The sequence below is a fragment of the Melanerpes formicivorus genome, unplaced genomic scaffold, assembly GCF_026170545.1.
Source record: "Melanerpes formicivorus ecotype bairdi unplaced genomic scaffold, bMelFor1.0.p_v2 SCAF_12, whole genome shotgun sequence".
Taxonomy (NCBI): domain Eukaryota; kingdom Metazoa; phylum Chordata; class Aves; order Piciformes; family Picidae; genus Melanerpes; species Melanerpes formicivorus.
This window is the reverse complement of record NW_027142364.1, coordinates 9,473,739-9,495,181: the sequence shown is the minus strand read 5'-3', so window position 1 is coordinate 9,495,181 and position 21,443 is coordinate 9,473,739. Positions and strand designations below refer to the sequence as shown.

Here is a 21,443-nt window from a genome sequence, read left to right as displayed (position 1 = left end):
AAGGAAGAACGAGCTCTAGAACAATCTTGAATTTCATGTTTTAAGGTACAGTCAACCTGCAAGTTCTTGAGGTGTTTTTTTGCATTGGGCTGTGGTGGTGGTGGTTGGTTTTTGTTTGTTTGCTTTTTAATTTAAAATTGTGATTAGACTGTGTGGACCTAACTTCTTTCACAGAAAGCTTAAGCAGAAGTGCTTAACTAGACAACAAACATTCTTTTGTGTTCTTCAGAAGTGTTACTGGGCTTTTTCCCCACATGTAATTGCCTAGTTGTAGTCCATGCCCAGGCAGGAATTTAAGGTTAATCAGTAAAACACTGTCCTTATGACGCAGTGATTCTATTATTTTGTAATACAGACACAAAAAAAGTTAGTATTTTAAAATTCAAAGTGTGTTGATTTGACCTTTCAAATAGAATTACCAAGACAGAATAAGGGACTTTTTCACAATCAAAAATCAGCCACAACAGAGATTTCCTTTCCTACATGTAAATGGTATGAGATAGTGGTTATAGAGTACCACAAGCATAGGTCACTATCCTTACACAGAAAATTATTTTATTTACCTTGATTTAGCATCAGAAGCATATCCTGCTACGTCTAAATGTGAAACTGCTTGTGCTGAACTTGAAAGTAACCCTTGGTTTATCCATGAAAACTCTGCAGACATATCTAGAAGAGAAGCATAACTGTAATTTATAGTACTTATTTATTTAGTCCTTTTAAAATATTAAACTTTTCATTCTCTTTGCAGGTGGGACTCCTCAGTTTAAATGAGAAGGTGGCAGTAGCTTAAGTTTATTTTATACTGTAGATGTGTCCTGGTTAATTATCTATCTATCTATCTATCTATCTATCTATCTATCTATCCATCCACACATAGGCAGCAGTCACTCAGAACTGTGGTTATTTCTATGGAGCTTTTTTGCTTTTTCTGTGAAACCTTTCACCCCCTGTAGGTGATCCCTGCTAGCAGCTGTATGCAGTCACAGATACCTGAGTTTTGGAGTCCTTCATGGAGACTTACTGCTATAAAATGTCCCAAAAGCTCAAAGTGCCTTTGCTGCGGTGCTTGGTAAAGTACTTGTCAGGATTGGAGATAACGCAATGAAGCTACCAAGACAGTATGTACTGCAGTTGTGTAGGTTCTGATGGCCAAAGGCAGTCTCCTCTTGGCAGTCTCCTAGCTGGCTGTAATGTAGCCTCCTAATCCACTCTGACACTGACTAGAGATGGCATCAGCTGTGGACATGAACAGACCATGCCAAAACTCTTGTGCCAAGAGCACGGAAGAGAGAGCCTGTTGTACACCGCACGTGTCATGTGTAAGTCTCCTGCCTAGGGATAGGAAATTTCAGGATTAAAATGGTCTTGCAATAATGTTGAGTTCCTTGAGGTGACTTGTTAAAAGCCCTCTGAGGACTTGTTTTGCTGATTCTTCTGGCAGAAATGTGCATAACTGGAAACAACTGACAGGGATTACTTGTTAGGGAATTTGAAAACAAGTCCATTGACCCAATTACACTCAGGGGATTTGGAGGAGGGGGAGGGGTGTTTTCTATTCACCTACCCAATTGCATCCCAACACAAAACTAAAATCCAAGTTATGAGAACCATCTAGTTCCTTTTCATGGTGCTTCCATATGGTTCCACCTGGACACACTAAACCAGGAGTTCCAGTCCTTACTATGATTTTCTGTGCATTAACCAGGACCTCTGTTCCCTTAAGCATGATGGCAACCAGATGGAATTGTGCTATTTGGATTGTACCTAGAATTGTTCTATAACAGCAGGTAAGAGGAAGAAATAAATGTTTGTTACATGCGCTTTCTCCTCTGGCCTCCTGTGTTAAGCTGTGCTCCTTGAGATGTGACAGTGTCCTACCCGCCACAGGGACTGTTTCAAGCTGCTGGGACTCAGGCTGCCCTGTTCCACGCTGTGCAGACTTGTTAGCAGCAAGGCATTTAAATGATGTGTTACAAAGCCAGGCTAGCAAGACTGATGTTCCTGCCAGCAGAGCCTTTGGAACATGACAGAAAACATCACTAAGTGGCACCTTTAGAGTGATGTATGAGGATGGAACACATGAGAACAGTTGAGTACGGACACAGCCAGATAGCTTTCACTCAGATTGTCCTAAAATGCCAGTTCATTTCCACACAGGACATGTTCTGACAGCCTCACGGTTGAACCATTTGGAGTTACTGCATTGTATGTAGATTAATACAGTGGATTAGAGATGCATCACAGTGTTTTTTCCTGGTCTTTTGAAAGGGTACCTGTGTGTACATGTCTAATATTCCAGAAGAATAACAAGTCACTGCTAGTAATCTTGCCCTTTATTAACATGTTGGGATAATAAGCTAGTTAGGTATTTTTTCTGAAGAAAGAAGGAAAATATGGATTTTACACACAAGGCAGTAATAAGGTTCAAATATGGATACCTCTGCCTCGTACTTTCATTGCCCAATATTTCTAAACCTTTAAAATAAATGCACATAGTCTAGCACAACACTTCTGGACTCATTTTTCTGGAAGCTGAACGAGCTGAACATAACCCATGTCTGAAGAGTACAATACTTGCCTCGCTGCATTTTGAGTCACGCATAGAATCAGTACATTTCTCAGAATTAAAATTCTAGATAGGTTCCTGGCTGTTGCTTTGCTGCTAGGGAGATAACCCTACTCACAACATTCTTTAAGAATATGCAATCTTAGCATCTTTTTCCCCCCCCCCCCCCGTTTAGTTTCTTTGAAACAGAGCACCACTTGTTTCTTACTTGGACAGGAACGTCACGGTTGTTTGGCCTTTAATGCATTCAGTAAAAACCTCCACCAGCAGTACACTGGTGTGACTGATTTTTTTTTTCCACAAGAAACTAAAATGAACTACTAATCATCATCACTAGCTTAAACATGTAGGTTTATTACTTAATCTTTAAAAGCTGGTTTCATTCAGTAAATAGAATAATGACGTGGGCATTTTTTTTCAAGTGTAAAGAGATCTTCTCTCTGAAGATAAAATAATGCAGGTTTAAATTGAAATGGAAATCTTCATTTGCTCCTCAACACATGGTAGCAATTAAATAACTTGAAGAATGCAACACTATTAAAGTATGTGGGTCCTGCTTCTTTCTCCTTTTTTCACATTGGTGGTAAATAATTTGCAGTTGAATGAACCTGAAGAGAACAAATCAAGATTTCTTTCGACTTCTCTTTCTGGCACCAGTGTAGCCTTACTTGGTGTGTATGCCATTTAAAATGCCTGAATTTTAGTGAATGTAACTGAATTATATTCAGCAGTGATTTGACACCAGAAATGTTAAGAATTTGTTTAATTCTTAATTGGCTCACACAGTAAAATCGAGACTAGAAAACCCACGTTTGGCTCCTGACTACTTATTTTTCTTAGCAAAATAAAGCAACACTTTTAATATAAAGTCTGCAATTACAAGATCCTGACATGAAGGTTAAAGAGAAGGGAATCCACTTTAGGAGGTTTTAAAAAATTAAGTCAGATGCTTGAAGTTTCTAACTTTCCTGTGTGAAAGATGCAGTTTTTTACTATCATAAATTGAACATGACCAAAGCCCTTTCAGTAGACAAGCCAGGGCAATAGCTTTGTTCCCACTTTCCTCAAAATTGAAGGTCTGTGTACAGTAATTCATAGGGTAACGCTTCCTTTACAGATGAAGTCCCTCCAGAAATCTGAGGCAGGCTTGGGGTAAGTTTTAAGCTTAGGGTAGAGCAAGAAGAATTCAGTCTGACAATAACTAAAGGAAATGATCACAAAGTTTTAGCAGCTCTAGTCCAGTGACGCAACACTGGAGATCTAGGTTTGGGTCTCTTCAAGTGTGACCTATTCAAACAGTAGGACTAGGGGAGGTAAAAGCCTCTGCATGGGACACCTGTCCTTGAATTCTTTGGAGCCTCTTGATTTGGGAAACTTGCTTCTCTGATGGCACCTGCTGGCCATGTGTTTTATCCAAGTATCACTGTTCTAAAAGAGACATTAAGACTCTTTACAGCTTCACTTTAGGACATAGTTCTATGGCAATGTGGTGGCAGGTCCATTGTTGGACTCAGTGATCTTAGAAGTCTTTTCCAGCTGAAACAATTATATGATTCCATAAGGAAGTGTAGAAATGACTGGACACAGGAGAGCCACCATTCATCTACTCAGAGTACACTGAGCATTTCTACATGGACAGACATGGAGAATTCTTAGCAGAGCTCACCTACCTCAAAGTAAAGTGGGAATGGAGCTGGGCCACATATGGATTACATTCAACCAGATCAAGATGCTCTTTTCCTTTCCTTTTCCTCCTCAACTTGAGAAGAGTTGATTTGTTCCAGTTTGCTCCTCCACATATCCAAAATGAATACTAACCCATGACAACCTGTTCTTGATGTCAGTTTAGTTATTTAAGAAGTAATTTCTTCATAATGCACTTCTCTCAGAAGTTTGTTGTTATAAATCAGAGTGAATTACGTTTACAGGACAACTATGATAAACCTTCCAAATTAAAAGAACCTAAGTACCAACCCTGATAGCACCCACAGAACTTCAAATGTGACATACCTGTGCAGGGTAGTCTATCACTAGATTTGCTTCAGGTAGTATTAAGCATTTGATGAGGAACAGCAAGTTTCCTCTAACTTACCTGTGATGTAGCCTTCTAAGGCTTTTGGCACCAGCGATTTTGCAGTTCTTAGGTCCTCAGCCGAGCATTTGCCCACCTCAAGCCCAAAGGACATTCCCATTCTTTTCAGCACCTCACTGTCATCATGAATCTCAAAAGTGTTATCGAAGTTAAAGAGGTATTCAAATCTGCGTATAAAAAGTCAAAGTGAGATGAAAGGAGCACAGCAATAGTGGCTTTGTCCATGTTTGCTTTTTCTTTTCTTTTTTTTTGTATGCACCGAGGTAGGTGTCTAGATTCTTTACCTGCAAAAGGTTCTTAAGGATAAAAAAAAAAGGTTCAGCAAAGGCTTGTTGTTCTCTTCTGCTTCTGTGACTGGCATGCCTAAAAAGTTTAAAATGGCACTTTCTCACTTAAAGTAACTTCAGTAAAGAAAAAAGTCTAATATTTTCTACCTCATTAAACAAATTCAAAGGGTATGAGGGAGGCCTTACTGAACATGAACTTTCACTTGTACTAAATCCAATACTTTTAAAGGTCACTGGCAGCCTTGTCACCAAAATAACTGCTGGTTTTGCTTCTTCTACATTTCATTTTCTGTTCTCATGTGCAACATTCCTCCTGTGAACTGACCTATTTACCTTAGTACAAGTGTGTGCTTTTGGATGCATTCAGATGCAGCTAGAATAACAGTCTGTTCAGAGTTTCGTAGGTTCACAATCAACCATTTCTTCCGCAGGACTCTCAGAAGTAGAAATAGTGATAGAAACTTAATATAGCCTTAAGAAAAGCAAGGTTATCTATACTGGCCTTATGCTACAATTACAGGCTAATAAAAGATTGGGGCAGAATGGCTGGGAAGTTGCTCAGAGGAAAAGGACACAGAGTTGTTGGTTGACAGCCAGATGATCAAGAGCCAGTGTGTGCTCAGGTGGTCAAGAGCATCTTGGCCTGGATCAGGAATAGTATGGCCAGCAGAAGCAAGGAAATAACTGTCCCCCTGTACTTGGCACTGGTGAGGCCACACCTTGAATAGTGGGTTCAGTTCTGGGCCTCTCAATACAGGCAAGACATCGAGGTGCTGGAGCAGGTCCAAAGGCAACAAAGCTGGTGAAGGGTCTAGAGAACAGGTCTTGTGAGGAGTGGCTGAGGGAACTGGGACTGGTTTAGCCTGGAGAAGAGGAGGTTGAGGGGAGACCTCATTGCTACAACTCCCTGAAAAGAGTGAGGTGGGGTTAGTCTCTTCTCCCTAATGTCAGGTGATAGAAGAGCAAATGGCCTGAAATTGTGCCAGGGGAGGTTTAGGCTGGATATTAGAAAAAAATTTCTTTCCTGAAAGAGTGGTCAAGCATTGAAACAGGCTGCCTAGGGAGGTGATGTAGTCACCATCCCTGGAGGTGTTCAAGAAATGTGTGGGCATGGCACTTTGGACATGGTTTAATGGCCATGGTGGTGTTGGGAGGTTGGGCTCAGTGGTGAGCCTTCCGTTAGCTCTCCAAGCTTGTGTCATGTGCATTTTCTTGGTAGGTTTTTTAATACTAATTTTCTTATACCTGACCCAGTAGGTTTAGAGAAGTTGTCTTTTGTGCCTATACACAAAATTTTCAACCAGAAATATACATGCTACATGGTGAAACTGTCAGCTACAGGCATCATTTCTCTTGTGACTCATATGGCATTGATTGTAAAACCTACTGCTTATGCAGCTATATTTAAGTGCATCCACATCATCCCTTACAACATAACCTTACAACATTCCTTCTACCTAGGCTGGTGCAGCTGAAGTCACATAACTATACTTAGACAAACAGGGGATGTGAGATCAGTGCCAAACCAAGTTACAATGAGCAAGCTGTGCAGTTACCTAAGCAACAACTACATCCTGCTTTTATTGCTACAGGATTAAAAGCTGTATTTATTGATAGCTCTGCAATTCTCCTCCCATGTGTTGCGGTCATACACAAGCCTCCAAACAAACTTAGAGTAACAGTTCTCCAGCAGAGTTTCTAGCAACCTCCAGCATCTGGCACAGAAGTTCTCCATCTCTAGGAATGCTACCTACTTCTGCCTTCACTACATTACTACCTTTTTCTGTTAATAGCCATTTGAGGTTTTTCTTTAAGGGACAATCTCTTTTTGAATTTATGTAAGCTTTTGGTATAAACAGCAAAGGCTATGAAGATGCTGAGGGGACTGAAGCGTCTCTCTGAGGAGGAAAGGCTGAGAGACCTGGGGCTGCTGAGCCTGGAGAAGAGCAGAATGGGGATCTTCTCAATGCTGATCGATAGCTAAAGAACCAGGAGCAAGAGGATGGGGTCACAATCTTTCCAGTGGTGCTCAATGACTGAACATGGGAGGCTCCATCTGAACATGAGGAAAATCAACTTTACTTGGAGGGTGCTGGAGCCCTGGAGCATGCTGCCCAGACAGTTGTGGAGTTTCCTTCTCTGGAGAGATTACAATCTCACCTGGACATTGTGATCTCTAAGGTCTCTTCCAACCTAAGTCATTCTATGATTCAATGATTCTATGATCCTGGGCAAGCTGTTGTGGGTGACCCTGCTTTAGCAAGGATGTTGGACTGGATGATCTCCAGATGTTCCTTCCAATCCCTACCATTCTGTGGTTCTGTGGAATGCCATGATCTGCACAGTCCAACTATTACAAACCTATATTCTTTTTGTCCAAAACCTTTCACCTGGTATTTTCTCTTAACATCTCAACTTTAATATGGGTTTGATGGGTGGACCACTAGATGGACAAGGAACTGGCTTTCTGGCCGCACCCAAAGAGTGGCTGTCAATGGGTCCATGTCCCAGTGGAGGCCAGTGACAAGCAGAGTCCCTCAGGGATCAGTCCTGGGACCTGTCTTGTTCGGCATCTTTGTGGGTGACATGGACAGTGGCATTGAGTGCAGCCTCAGCAAGTTTGCTGATGACACCAAGCTGTGTGGTGCAGCAGACACGCTGGAGGGAAGGGAGGCCATCCAGAGGGACCTTGACAGGCTGGAGAGGTGGGCACAGGCCAACCTCATGAAGTTCAATAAGAGCAAGTGCAGGGTCCTGCATCTGGGTCGAGGCAATCCCAGGCACAAATACAGGCTGGGCAGTGACTGGCTGGAAAGTAGTCCTGAGGAGAGAGACTTGGGGGTGCTGGTGGACAAAAAGCTCAACATGAGCTCTCAATGTGCACTTGCAGCCCGCAAAGCCAATCAAATCCTGAGCTGCATCAGGAGAAGTGTGGCTAGCAGGTCGAGGGAGGTGATCCTCCCCCTCTACTCAGCCCTGGTGAGACCCCACCTGGAGTACTGTGTCCAGTTCTGGAGCCCCTATTACAAGAGGGATGTGGAGGTGCTGGAACGTGTCCAGGGAAGGGCCACAAGGATGATCAGAGGGCTGGAGCACCTCTCCTGTGAGGACAGACTGAAGGAGTTGGGGCTGTTCAGTCTGCAGAAGAGAAGGCTCCGAGGTGACCTAATTGTGGCCTTCCAGTATCTGAAGGGGGCCTGCAGGAAGGCTGGGGAAGGACTTCTCAGGATCTCAGGTAGTGATAGGACTAGGGGGAATGGAATGAAGCTGGAGGTGGGGAGATTCAGGCTAGATGTGAGGAGGAGGTTCTTCACCATGAGAGTGGTGAGACCCTGGAATGGGTTGTCCAGGGAGGTGGTTGAGGCCCCGTCCCTGGAGGTGTTTAAGCCCAGGCTGGATGAGGCTCTGATGTAGTGTGGGGTGTCCCTGCCCATGGCAGGGGGGTTGGAACTAGATGATCCTTGTGGTCCCTTCCAACCCTGAATGAAACTATGAAATAAGCAATTGGGTACAGCTGTTCTCTATGGACATTGCTCACATCATCCATGATTTTATAGACAAGTGCAAATACCCCATCCTCTCTAGGCCAAAGAGTCCATCTGTTCCTTCTGTGAATGCCTCTTCATAGCTTCAGGCATTCTTGATGCACTCCTTTGTCTCTCTCCCAGTTAAGGATTACACAAACTTCATTCTACATTCTATTTCTTAACTTTTTTTTTTCCCCCCTTCTAATACTTCCCAGCGTTATTTTGGCCATTACTCAGAAATCAGCTTGTGTTCTCATAGTGTGATCTGCTATCTTATTATCCTGTGCTAAAACCTAGGTCCCAACAGTGGCTTATTAACTGCAGCTGAAACCAAGCGATGGAAAGGCAAGCACACAAGCTGACCAGTAACGGGGTTAGGCAGTGCAAATACTCTCCAATATACTACACAATTTGGATTCTCCAAACTGAGTGACCACTTTTGTCAGCTGCCTTATTTAGCAGATCAATGTAATAGTGTTTCAACCACCATCAGTTTTTGGCACTCTACATTTTGCTGCTGCCACTAATCAGTTGCACAAATAATCATACAATCATAGAATGCCAGAGGTTGGAAGGGACCTCCAGAGATCATCAAGTCCAACCCCTCCTGCAAAGCAGGACTACTTAGAGCAGGTCACACAGTAATGTGTCCAGGTGGGTGTGGTGGTTCTGAAGATCTCCAAAGGGGACTCCACAACCTTTCTGGCCAAGCCTCTTCCAGTGCTCTGGCATCCTCACAGTAAAGAAATTTTTTCTCACGTTGAGGTAGAATTTCCTGTGATTGAATTTATGTCCATTGTCCTATCACTGGAAATCACTGAAAAGAGACTGGCTCCATCCTCCTGACAGACACCCTTCAGATAATTGTAGATATTGATAAGTTACTCTCTCAGCCTTTCCTTCAAACAACCCCAAGTCTCTCCATCCTTCTTCATAAGACATGCTCCAGTCCCCTAATCACCCTCACTGCCCTCCACCAAACTCTCTCCAGTAGCTCCCTGTCTCTCTCAAAATGGGGAGCCCAGAACTGTACACAATATTCTGAACGTGGTCTAACTAGGGCTGAGAAGAGAGGAAGAAGATTCTCCCTTGACCTGCTGAACACACTCTATGCTATTGACCTTTTTGTCCACCAGGGCACATTGCTGTTCCAACAAGGACTCCAAGGTCCTTCTCTGTGGAGCTTCCCTCGAGCAGGTATCACAGTATCGCTAAGGTCGGAAGAGACCTCAAGTCAAATAATAATCACAGTAGCAAGCTTATTTAATTTTGGATGTCCAGTTTAAAGGTGTCCAGGTGATGTTAATATTGAATCTAGGTTATATAAACTGAAATATCAACAACCTAAACAATTTGGTGTGCTTATTTTCAGTAGCAGTGTTTTCTTCCAATTTGATACTACAGAAGCATGTTACACTTCTCTAGATCCCAAATGCCAGTTTAATCTCTGACAGCTTCAAAGCAGTTCTGAAGCCTTCAACTTAATGACTTGAAACCTCAACACGTTGAGTGCCATTTGAAAGTGCAGTAAGAACTGGATAGGATAGAATAGAATAAACCAGGTTGGAAGAGACCTTCAAGATCATCGCATCCAACCTATTATCCAACCCACCTAATCAACTAAACCATGCAACCAAGCACCCTATGAAGTGTCTTCCTGAACACCCCCAGTGATGGTGACTCCACCACCTCCCCGGGCAGCCCATTCCAATGGCCAATCACTCTCTCTGTGTAGAATTTCTTCCTAACCTCCAGCCTAAACCTCCCCTGGCGCAGCTTGAGACTGTGTCCTCTTGTTCTGGTGTTGGTTGCCTGGGAGAAGAGACCAACCCCCTCCTGGCTACAACCTCCCTTCAGGTAGTTGTAGACAGCAATAAGGTCTCCCCTGAGCCTCCTCTTCTATAGGCTAAGCAACCCCAGCTCCCTCAGTCTCTCCTCATAGAGCTTGTGTTCCAAACCCCTCACCAACTTTGTTGCCCTTCTCTGGACTCGTTCCAGCAAGTCAACATCCTTCCTAAACTGAGGGGCCCAGAACTAGACACAGGACTCAAGGTGTATGCCTGTAAGAGTACAGTCAAGCTAAATCAATACTGATCCTAAAATTCCTAACTTGCTTAACTGAAGGGAGTATTCCAAAAAGTTTTGTTACAGAATGCATCTGACTTCAGCCCAATTTTCAACAAAGATTCCACTTCTAAGAGCACACTTTTTTTTTTGCATATTAGTGCTTAAGTTACTAGAGGCTGTCAATTTTTGCTGTATGTTAATTGACTTAACATTCGACGCAGGGTTTGTATACCGCAGAGTCAAATCTGTCATCCACAGTACTAAAGCAGTGTCAACTATTTTCAGCCAATAAACTAGCTGTGATCCAGCTAACAGTTAACGTAACAGGAACTCACACTTTCAGATGTATTTTCACAGGATGAACAGCAGGAGCACCCAGAAGCTCCTAAGTGAAGTTTTCCAGACTAATACAGGAGTACAACCATAGCAATTTGCTACTAGAGGCTGCATTTCAAATTTCTATACAATTCCCTTGTTCTAGTTGATAAACTTATTCATATGTTGATAAACTTACTCATATTACTACTGCAGTTGCATTGAATATTAAAAAACAACAACAAAACACCCCTCTGAAGTAACAGTAGCAAATTTAAATGTACTATTACTTGTGGTAAACTAGCACAAGTAGTAATACATTTGAGAGCACAAGTGTCTCTCACTTGTTAAAAGAAAAATTCTAGTTCAACAAAGAAAGTAAAATCCTAAAAATCGATTCTACAAACACTCACTTATCACTTGATATGCTGCAGTCTATAACTGTTCTTTTGCTAGTGTTGACTATTAAGAAAGGCAGCTGTATTGTTGAGTTCAAAGCTGGAGGGCCTTGATTTTGTTGTTCATTTTGCTGATTTCTTTGTACCAAGTTTTTGAATGCTATTTGCTGTAGAAACAAAGAAATAAAAGAAAAGATGATTACTGACAATAAAGGAGGAGACATCAGTGTTTCCAGGAAGTGGAACTTCATAGCTCTTATTTACCAACTCTCAGTATCTCCAGTAATTTTCTGTCATAAGTTGTGGCCTGACTTCCTCTTTGCACTAGTGAAGCTCACCAGGAACAGAAGTTAAAGACAGATTTTGCACACATATCTTAATGGCTATGCCCCACCCACAATCCCTGGAGAAGAAACAAGAAAGGAGCAATAAAGCTTGGTGGAGAATTGTTCCCCATTCTTAGCATCAGAGGTCTTCTCTGTTATTTTATGTGCATAATTAACTCAGACTAGGAGCTAGTAGAATAGGATAGAATAGGAATAGGATAGAATAGGAATAGGATAGAATAGGAATAGGATAGCATAGGAATAGGATAGCATAGGAATAGGATAGCATAGGAATAGGATAGCATAGGAATAGGATAGCATAGGAATAGGATAGCATAGGAATAGGATAGCATAGGAATAGGATAGAATAGACCAGACCAGGTTGGAAAAGACCTTTGAGATCATCAAGTCCAACCTATCATCCAACACTACCTTATCAACTAAACCATGGCACCAAGCACCCCATCAAGGCCTAAACACCTCCAGTGATGGTGACTCCACCACCTCCCCGGGCAGCCCATTCCAATGGCCAATCACTCTTTCTGTGAAGAATTTCTTCCTAACATCCAGCCTAAACCTCCCCTGGTGCAGCTTGAGACTGTGTCCTCTTGTTCTGTTGGTAGTTGCCTGGGAGAAGAGACCAACCCCCACCTGGCTACAACCTCCCTTCAGGCAGCTGTAGACAGCAATCAGGTCTTCTCTGAGCCTGCTCTTCTCTAGGCTAAGCAACTCCAGCTCCCTCAGCCTCTCCTCATCTTAGTCTTAGAGAAGCTGCTACTTTACTAGATCAGACAGAATCTTTTGGCCTTAAGTAAAGAAACAGTTTTTGGTGAGGAAAAAAGGAAAAGCATCAGATACTTAAAAGTTTCAGCATATACCTAATTACTTGAAAATTGTGTCAATATACCTGCACCATGAGAAAAAAAATAAAAGCCTTATTGCCTGTTTGATTCTATTTGAATTACTGAAAGTCTGCACAGGCCAAAACACTTAAGAATACTTGTAACTGTATTTTATAAATAATAACATGTGATTGTATAAACAAAGATGCATTTGAAATATATTTCTGCACTCAAACCCCAAACTCAATTCAGCTCAAAGGCACATGTTAGAAGGTAGGAGAGCCAACATGGTGAATTTGTAATGAAGTGAATTAAAAATGTACCTGCAGCAGCAGTTCTTGTAGCTGTGCTCGCTTCTGCTTTATCCTTTCAATCCGCTTCTGTTTTTCTATCTTAAAATACAAATGCATATGCATCAAGATATTTGCTTAGTTACCTTGCCCTTTCCACTGTGCCAAACTGAACAGGCTTTAGAGCTGCATCAGTGTGCTAGCATCACTACACAAATCCACACTTTGTAAATGGTGCTGAACTCCAGAGCATGGTAAGGAAACTGCACAAGCCTTTTTGGCCCTATCTATTTTCCATGTATTTTCTTGTTTTCACACAGACCAACTGCACAGTCACATGAGTTTCTCCCTAAAACATGTCTGACAAACTGTAATTAAAGAACAATCAAACAACAATTTTAACTCCAGCAAATAATCAACTACTACAAAAGACTGTATTACTTCCCCTCTTCACTGTGCCCTGAATTCCCATTAGCACCAAATTAAAGAGTTGTTTCTGGTTTGGTTTGCCTTTTTCCTCCTGCCTGGTACTCTCTTGGAACTGTGCATGTGCCTTCCACTATTCCGTGGAAAGTTACGAGACATAAGTATGTGGAGACCAGGCTAGGATCATCACCTGCATCTTTCCTTCGCTTTTTGTTTGGACTACTCTTCTGAGACTTGGTTAAACTAAAAAGATTTCAGCAACAACAAGCAGGTTGTGGTAAGGTTGTCTACATGAGCACAGGATCCATTTCTTACAAGTTTTGTTAATGTCAATTTCTGGGGCAAAGCAATCTTCAACCTATGCAGTGTTAGGGACAGCAGTAGTAATGGATGCCTACCGGTACTGCAAACACACCCAATGGTATTTCAAATAGTGCTCTGATGAACTGGACATTAGACATTATGTTTAAAAGATATTTCTCCTCATTAACCTTTTGGTGCCAGCACTGTATCATTGCTCCCCAAAATATTAAACTATTAAATTACCTATTCATTCAAAATATTAAACTATTAAATTACCTATTCATTCAACCACTGAAACTAAATGATGCACTCTTAAAACAGCTGGCCTAAACCCTCCTATTTTATTTACAGTGTTGTTTTGTGGTGCTTCCCCTCCAACTTCACTGTTTAAAATGCTTCCTTCGGATCACAGCAGATGACTTTCTTTGCTGGAACAAACACATTATTTGCCTGGCTTCCACTATGGAAGTAATTAGGTCCTGAACCAGTGAATAGCACAATGAAATTCAAGTTTCATATTCACAACACCGAAGACAATGCATTCACATGAATGCATGTAACATGTAAATTTATCAATGGTATTTTTAAAGAGAGAATTCTGGAGTACAAAGATTGAACACATGCAGACTCCTTGGGTGGATGTATTTGCTAAGTTACGTAATGGACAAGAAAAGTAAAAGCTTTTTTCTAACCATATCTATAAAGAAAATTGATGTAAATGAACCTGCACATAAAAAAAAGAACCAACCCACAAAAACCTTAAACCAAACCAAACAAAAAACCAAAACCCCCAAAACAACCCAACAACAAAAATACACAACAAAAAAAAAACCCCAATCCAGTTCTGTTCTGGGGAGGAATCCCCCACACCTTTTAAGATATTTAATGTCACAGGTATCACAAATATATACATAAGAAGATGTATTTACAGACAGTCATTACAACACTCTGCAGTAAATACAGTAACTTGTACTTTTTATTTATAGATCATGGCCTGAAGGATAAGCAACATTGTGCATACACATTCTGGCATCCCTGCAAAAACATGGGAACTCTTGGCCTGCTGGAAAAATAATGGAAATAACCAGTAAGGAAAATCACACTTTTCTCCCTGCCAGTTCATTACTTGTACTTGTCATCCCAGCAGGAATTATTCTTCAATTTCATTTTCTTTGAATGGCATTTCCAAGTACAGACTAATTAGTCTGTAGAATAGAGAACAGTGGTTTCCTTTTAAATATATACCATTATGTAAGCATAACTGCACCAGTAATGCTTTAGACATTCTTCTGGATAATTCAGGCCACTACAGATTTGATTAAATCAGGGATTACTTTTTAAATTAACGTCCATTTCTGTAAGGTAAAGGTGTTTCTTAAACTTCATGTAACAGATACTAAATAAAGCTGAACTAAGCACACATAAACATACCCTTTGAGTTTATTCAAATATCAGAAACTGCGGTTTTTATAGTGTGCAAGAATCAAAACCAGTCAGGTTCAAACACAGGAAAAAATCCCCCTTCTAAAGTATAGCAGCTCCATCATCACAACCTGTGAACTACACAGAATTTCCCAACTGCCTCACTTTACCTCTAGATTCTGACACTCCTGAGCCGAGTTTGTAGGAAGGCCAATCCATCTGATTTCCTTCTTCTCCTTGGAAATGATGTTCATTGCCATCAGGACATTAAGGGCATCGTAAACTCTCCGCCTAATATTTTTCTGATCGTAAGCTTGCTAAGAAAACAGGGAAGCATTAATTATGGAAAAATAATTCAAAGAGGAAAAATGATTGAACACATCCCTCATAGACATGTAGAAGGTAAAAAGCCACAATGGCAGTTCAAGACAGTGATGTGAAAACACGATGCTCTCATCTGTGTTAAGAATTGGATACCACACGGCACATATGATTGCAAAGTGAGGCTTCAGGCCTGCTTGAAACCCCTGGGCAGCAAATTCCTATCATGGCGAGTCTGACAAAGCCAAAAAGCCTGACAAGGCCCCATATGGTTGGTCTTGAATTTGTTTACAAGTTTAAAGATAGTTAAATTCTTAATTTCAATTCTGTATTTTTAAATTTGAGAGGGTAAGACTTCGTATTCAGGAAGCAGTTAAGTAAGTGAAGCATGGAGTGTGGCAAGACAGTGCAGAAACAGAAGGAGCACAACTCTCTGATCAAGAAGACAGCTTTGTAATGGTGTAAGAAATTTCAACAGGTATTTGCTTACCGAATCTGTGGCTAGATGGCTGTTTGTGAATTCTGATACCAGCTCATCAGCGACTTCATTGTATGAAGTTGTTCCTTTAAGCTGAACTTTTTCACATACTTTCATTGAAAAATGCCTCAGACCCTTTCCATTTTTATCTCCTTTTTTGCTTCTCTTACTGGAAGGATAAAGATTAATTATTTTAATACACTGAATATTAATAAGCTACTTTGCTGCACAGGAAAAGGTATATTCTTTGCAGGAGGAATCAAAACTCACGTACTACCTAACTTAAAAACAAAATTGTTCTGCTTTTTCCAGTCAGTTTCTTGTTTCTTACAAGTTGTCAAAAAATTACATGAGAGCCCTTTCTTGGTGCTTTCTACATTGATAGTATTTGAACACATCCCACCGGTCAGGTGCTTAAAAAAATGGATCAATCTCCACATAGCTTCACAAAAGAGGAACCAAAAAAACCCAAACCCCATGAGGTGTTTATGTGCCTGGAAGCCAGATTTACAGGACTTCTCTTGTTTGTGTTTAAACCAGAAAGCGTCAGACATCCCTGTTTACAATACAGCAGATGCTACCTCCATTATCCTAAAGACCAAGTTTAATTGCTGTGCCATCATAGCTAAGACTGAGATACAAGAATCTTTTCTGTGGAGGGTAAGTATGCACTCTTTGTTTTTTACGGTTCCAAGTGTGTAACTGGCAACTGTCAGGGCTCTTTTCCATTCATTTTCTGCCTCCAGAAAAGTAAGCAACAAGCTAAGAAAACCCTTAAAATAGAAGAATGCTCTTCAAATTTTTGAATGTTAAGAAAAGGAGAAACTCTGGAAAGGACAGAAGAGTGGAAAGGAATACTAAAACATCTGAAAAACCCAAACCACTCCTAATCCCTATATGCAGTTGTCCAATTAGAGTGACGATAGGTAAAAAACAAATAGAAGCACCTTTAATGCTTTCAAAGAAGTTTTGTAAGCAAAGAAAAAAGATCACTTGTTTACAAGTATTTGTCATATGGAAAATTAGAAGTAATTTCTGAAGATGCATTGTGTTTATTCTTCACAAGTCCCAGTATCACCTCTAACAGCAAATGTATTTAGCAGGAAGTGATAAAGCAAAGAGTACAGCTACAAGGAATAACATACAACATAGCTTTTACGTGAAGAATTGATAACTGCTGCAAGTGGGAACGGGGTACCCATCTCACTGAAGGGCAGATCAAAGAAGTAAGGCAGGTGTGACCATATATATTTCTATATACACCCATGTACATACACAGACATGTGTAATACTCACGTTTCCGAGAAATCCGACTCTATAAATTCTTGAGCCCGCTTTCTGTCCCTAAGAAAAGACAACTCAAACTTACTTACAAACAATATTATATATTTAGACCAACAAAATCAATGTATTTGGGGCCTACCTGGGTACCAATGTTTGCTGTTACATGTTCACCAACAGGGGAAAAGAGAGCACACACATAGACTGCCAAAAATCCAGAGAAGGCAGTTAGGAGTTTGGAGGTTGTCTGAGCTCACTGCCAGACAAGTTCTGTTCCAAATTTTACCATGCTTTGCCTGTATGATTTTAGGGAAGTCACTTCATCTGGAACTACAGTAAGTGCTGATGTGAGCTAGATAACCAAATCCCATCAGAAATAAGTCAGGCTCCTTTGAAATTTCCTATTTCAAAATCCTCCATGTGGAAGAAAAATGCCTTTATCCCATGCTTTCAGGACACTGAATGTCCTACTATCTTAAAAACCCCACACACGTTCATACTAGAGCTGATGACATACTCTGAAGTAGTTGACATGAATTTTGCAGTGGAGTTATCAGTCACCAATCATCAGTTTCCTATCTTTCTGTGTCTCTGCTACAGCAGGCAAACTTCAGAAGCTGTATTCCAAACTTGTCTTTTACTCTTGCAGCTGATGCAAAGCGCACTGCTTGAGACAATGGAGAAGTCACTTTGGACACACACTGTCCACTCTGCCGTTTCCAAAGCAGGGCTCTCAGCAGATACTTCTGCAGCAAAAAGTCTGACAAAGTTATGAAGGGACTTGAAGTGACATTATTTGAAGATCTGTGCCATGAAAACCTGCATGTATTTGTGCAATCCAGAACCCAGCAGCAACAGCAGGACTTTTGTCTTTGGCAATCCCTGTACATGGTGCTTCACCACCCATGCTGCACAACTCGGGGTCTGAATGCAGCAGAGCTGGGGCAAGGGGCAGGAATGGTAGAGAATGAAGAGCTGTCCCCCACTCTGTAAGCCAGGCTGACATGGGCTATGTAGAGCCCTGAGCATAAAAATGTTCTTGTTTCACTTGGCTTTGGAAACAATTTGGAATCTGTGAAGAGGAATAAACAGCAGGTAAAGAAAGGAGGCTGAACTTCCAGTCCTAGGGAACTGTCTTCAGCAAGAACTCACTGCTTAGGTTTGGCAATGCCATAAGACCTTCCTCACCTGCATTCTTCAGATGAAAATATCATGTACTGTACAGACTTCTGCAGGAACCAGTACTGATCAGCCAGCCTTGTCAAATCCTTGCTTCCTTTCATCCGCAAAACAGTAGGCTTAGATTTTGACAGTATCCAAACCAGAAGGGGGTGGTGGTGGTTGGTGTACTGCAACTAGGCTTCTCTCCTGGATCTCCATCACTTGGGCTTGGATGATGTTTAAGTAAGCTAATGGACATTGGTTCTCTGTTTCAGCAAGCTGTGGACAAACACTACAGCCTTTTTCTCCACTGGGTACTGAAAGAACTTCTGCCCAGCCTCCACATTTTACAAAATTTGCAGAAATAAACTAAAATTTGAGAACTCCTTTTCCAGTAAAATCAGAACAAAGTGGATTCACAAGGTATCTTAAGATGTAAGCACCAACTCAGCAAAATAACTGAGCTTTCTCACTGCATGCAGTTTATTGACTCTTTCATGGGAACATAGCAGCTGGGACGTATGAGCCTTCCTTGCTTACAGCACAGAAAGTCAAGGTACAAACGTTATGGTCCCATTTCTGCTATGTCTCAGACGCTCCATTTTTCCACCCCTAAAGCTGGAAAGGCATTACTGACATTCACCACTTGTTTAGAAAAACTATTTCTATCTGGATTAAATAAGTAAGTAACACTAAATAAACAATTCAGTTAAAATAATTTACTTTTCCATTTTCAGAGACAGAGCATTTTAATCTTCAGAGGCAAAGCATTTAATCTGCCTTCAGATGGACAAGATCAGCAGTACTGATATTAAGGAAAAAAAACCCTAGTAATACTGTAAAGACTAGATTTCCTTAGAAGAGCTAAAGACTGTCATGTTACTCTAGAGTATCTCAAAACCCCGTGAAAGTTGGTTGGTACTGTAAGATAGTAATAAAAATACAACATTGATTAAGCCAATTTTTTCCATTACAGCTTTATTCATAAATGCCTCTTGAAGTGTTTTTGAGTCTCCCCCTCTGTTGTCATACACTTGCCAGCAATGCTACTTGGATACACCAGGAACTACTGAAAAACACAAAAGCTTCCAGAAGTCCTGAATTTGTGACTCCCCATTTTCACAAACAGACAATGCCATTAACCAAAATTAAATCAAGCAGTGAAGTAACTGATGTTTATACTGCTGCATTCACATGCTCGAGACATCAAAAGCGTGTAACAGGTTAAAGAGGATACTCCTTTCAGCTGTGCAAGGAGTAGAAGCCATAGGCTAACATACAGATGAAACAGTATAAAGGGAAAAAAACAGAACAGAAGCTGAAACACCATTAAATGAAAGGGGAAAAAAAAATCTTACCCTGGGACCCAGCCAGAAGTTTCCATTATGTGTGTCTGTGTGACCATTGTTGGAGCTGGGTTATACGGATTCCCAATCAGAACACTCCCTGAATTGGTCAGTCTTTGTGATGTACTTATGATCTATGCAATTTAGAAATAAAAATCACAGCTCTCTTAAGAAGACAAGGGATTACCATAGCCCCAAATTCATACTACACACATCGTACTAAGAAAAAATGTAATTCTGTGCCAGATGCAAGCTGCAGTCGACATATACAGAAGACATGTCAACAGAGTATGTTCATACATTAATTACAATGCTGTTAAGTTTTCCACTAATTGTACCATGTTATTTTATTATTCATATGGACAAGAGCTAGAAAAATAGAAGTAATTACTGAGTGTGGCAGATACACATATTCTCAAAGCAAAATCTGATGTATCCAATGGATTTGTCTCTTACAGTTGTCTGTCTTTAGTACCAACAACAATCTGAGCTGCAGGCTAAGTATTCCCTGCAGCTTCTAGCGTTCATAATGTGATCTCAAGGCATTCCAGCATGCTAATAATAGAACATAAGAGATACAGAATGGAATGTAAACTCTGTACAGTATAGACAGATACACTTATTTGAATCTGGTGGAATTGTAGGTACAGTGTTAGCACTAAGATAACTGGTCTCAGCTTTGAATTACATCTAAATTCATTCTTTAAAAGAAGTCATCAGAAGGATTTATATAGCATTTAAAAACAAAACACCATTAATTAATTACTCTTTAAAATAAAACACTTGCCCAATTATTTTGATTCCAGCATCATTGCCAAAGCTTCCTGGACAGGGCTTTTTACTCATATGTCAACACAATCCAGTCACTTTGTATGTCAATTTCTTGCAACACTATAAATAACCTTTATTTGCAGTAAGCATATGGTTCTGCCAGCATATGGCAGATATGCCAGGGAGGAGAGATTCTAGCTATCTTGCATACTGAAATGCATTTCTCCACATCCTGCCCTCTGTGAACCTTGAAACTGCTCTGCTGATGTTTTGAAAATCACAGACCAAATGTGTCATAAAGGAGTATCTGATGTCCAATCTCTGTGACAAACACTACAACAAACTGAGGTGGCAAATTCATGTCCAAACGTTCCCAAGATTGACCTGTCCTGTTTCTATCCCCTGGTGCCATCCAGTGGAGACAGACCTTAGCAGTGGGCTCTCCCAAAGCCCCTTACCCACAGCAACCACCCTCCTCAGGTAGTGCCAGGTCAAATGGGCACTTAGAAGCACAAAAATCCACCTCTCTACAGCTTATTGTTAAAGCTACAACTTCTTGGATACAAGGACACAGATGTCATGGGTATCGCAGATGACATTAAATTGGGTGGAGTGTTGATCTGCCTGAGGGTAGGAAGGCTCTGCAAAGGGATCTGGCCATGCTGGATCAATGGGCCAAGGTCAACTATGAGAGGCTTAACAAAGCCAAGTGCCAGGTCCAACACTTGGGTCATAACAACCCCATGAAGGCTCCAGGCCTTGGCCTCACTGAATCTCATACTATTGGCTACAGTCCATCGATCCAGCTAGATTAGGTTATTCAAGGAGGACCAACCCTTCATGAACCCATGCTGACCGCGCCTGATCACTTGTTTGTCCTGCACATGCTACATAATGGCACTCAAGATGATCTGTTCCATGACCTTCCCTTGCACCAAGGTCAGACTGGCAGGTCTGTAGCTCCCTGGATCTTCCTTTTGGCCCTTCTTGCAGAATATCACATTTGCCAATCTCCATTTGCCAAAGGAGTGCTGACTTTCCTACTAATAATAACTTGTGAACATTCTTTAAATGGAGAGCTCTGCACAGCAGAGAATGCAGGCTGGGGGGGGGAGCTGGTTCTAATGTTTGTGGTCCATCTGTCCAAGTGGGATAAAAGCCATTGAGGAACAGGAATAACTTTAAAGAAGACCCATCACAATTATTCATACAATATACTGT

The 21,443-nt window shown here is 41.1% G+C and overlaps 1 protein-coding gene across 3 annotated transcripts in view; it reads right to left on the bottom strand.

The window, feature by feature from the left end:
• TFDP2 (transcription factor Dp-2) overlaps nt 1–21,443 on the bottom strand; it is a 45,532-nt gene that overhangs the window by 8,137 nt on the left and 15,952 nt on the right. Inside the window, exons 5-12 of one of the 3 annotated variants that reach the window (XM_068145233.1) lie at nt 19,464–19,585; nt 16,960–17,007; nt 15,676–15,832; nt 15,035–15,181; nt 12,747–12,815; nt 11,271–11,422; nt 4,662–4,828; nt 564–669 (exon numbers count right to left, since the gene is read on the bottom strand). In XM_068145233.1, the coding sequence (XP_068001334.1) occupies nt 564–669; nt 4,662–4,828; nt 11,271–11,422; nt 12,747–12,815; nt 15,035–15,181; nt 15,676–15,832; nt 16,960–17,007; nt 19,464–19,585 (968 nt within the window). Of the gene's footprint in view, nt 1–563; nt 670–998; nt 1,336–2,742; nt 3,178–4,661; nt 4,829–11,270; nt 11,423–12,746; nt 12,816–15,034; nt 15,182–15,675; nt 15,833–16,959; nt 17,008–19,463; nt 19,586–21,443 lie in introns of those variants that run through there. The other 2 variants (XM_068145234.1, XM_068145235.1) reach the window with 2 other exon arrangements.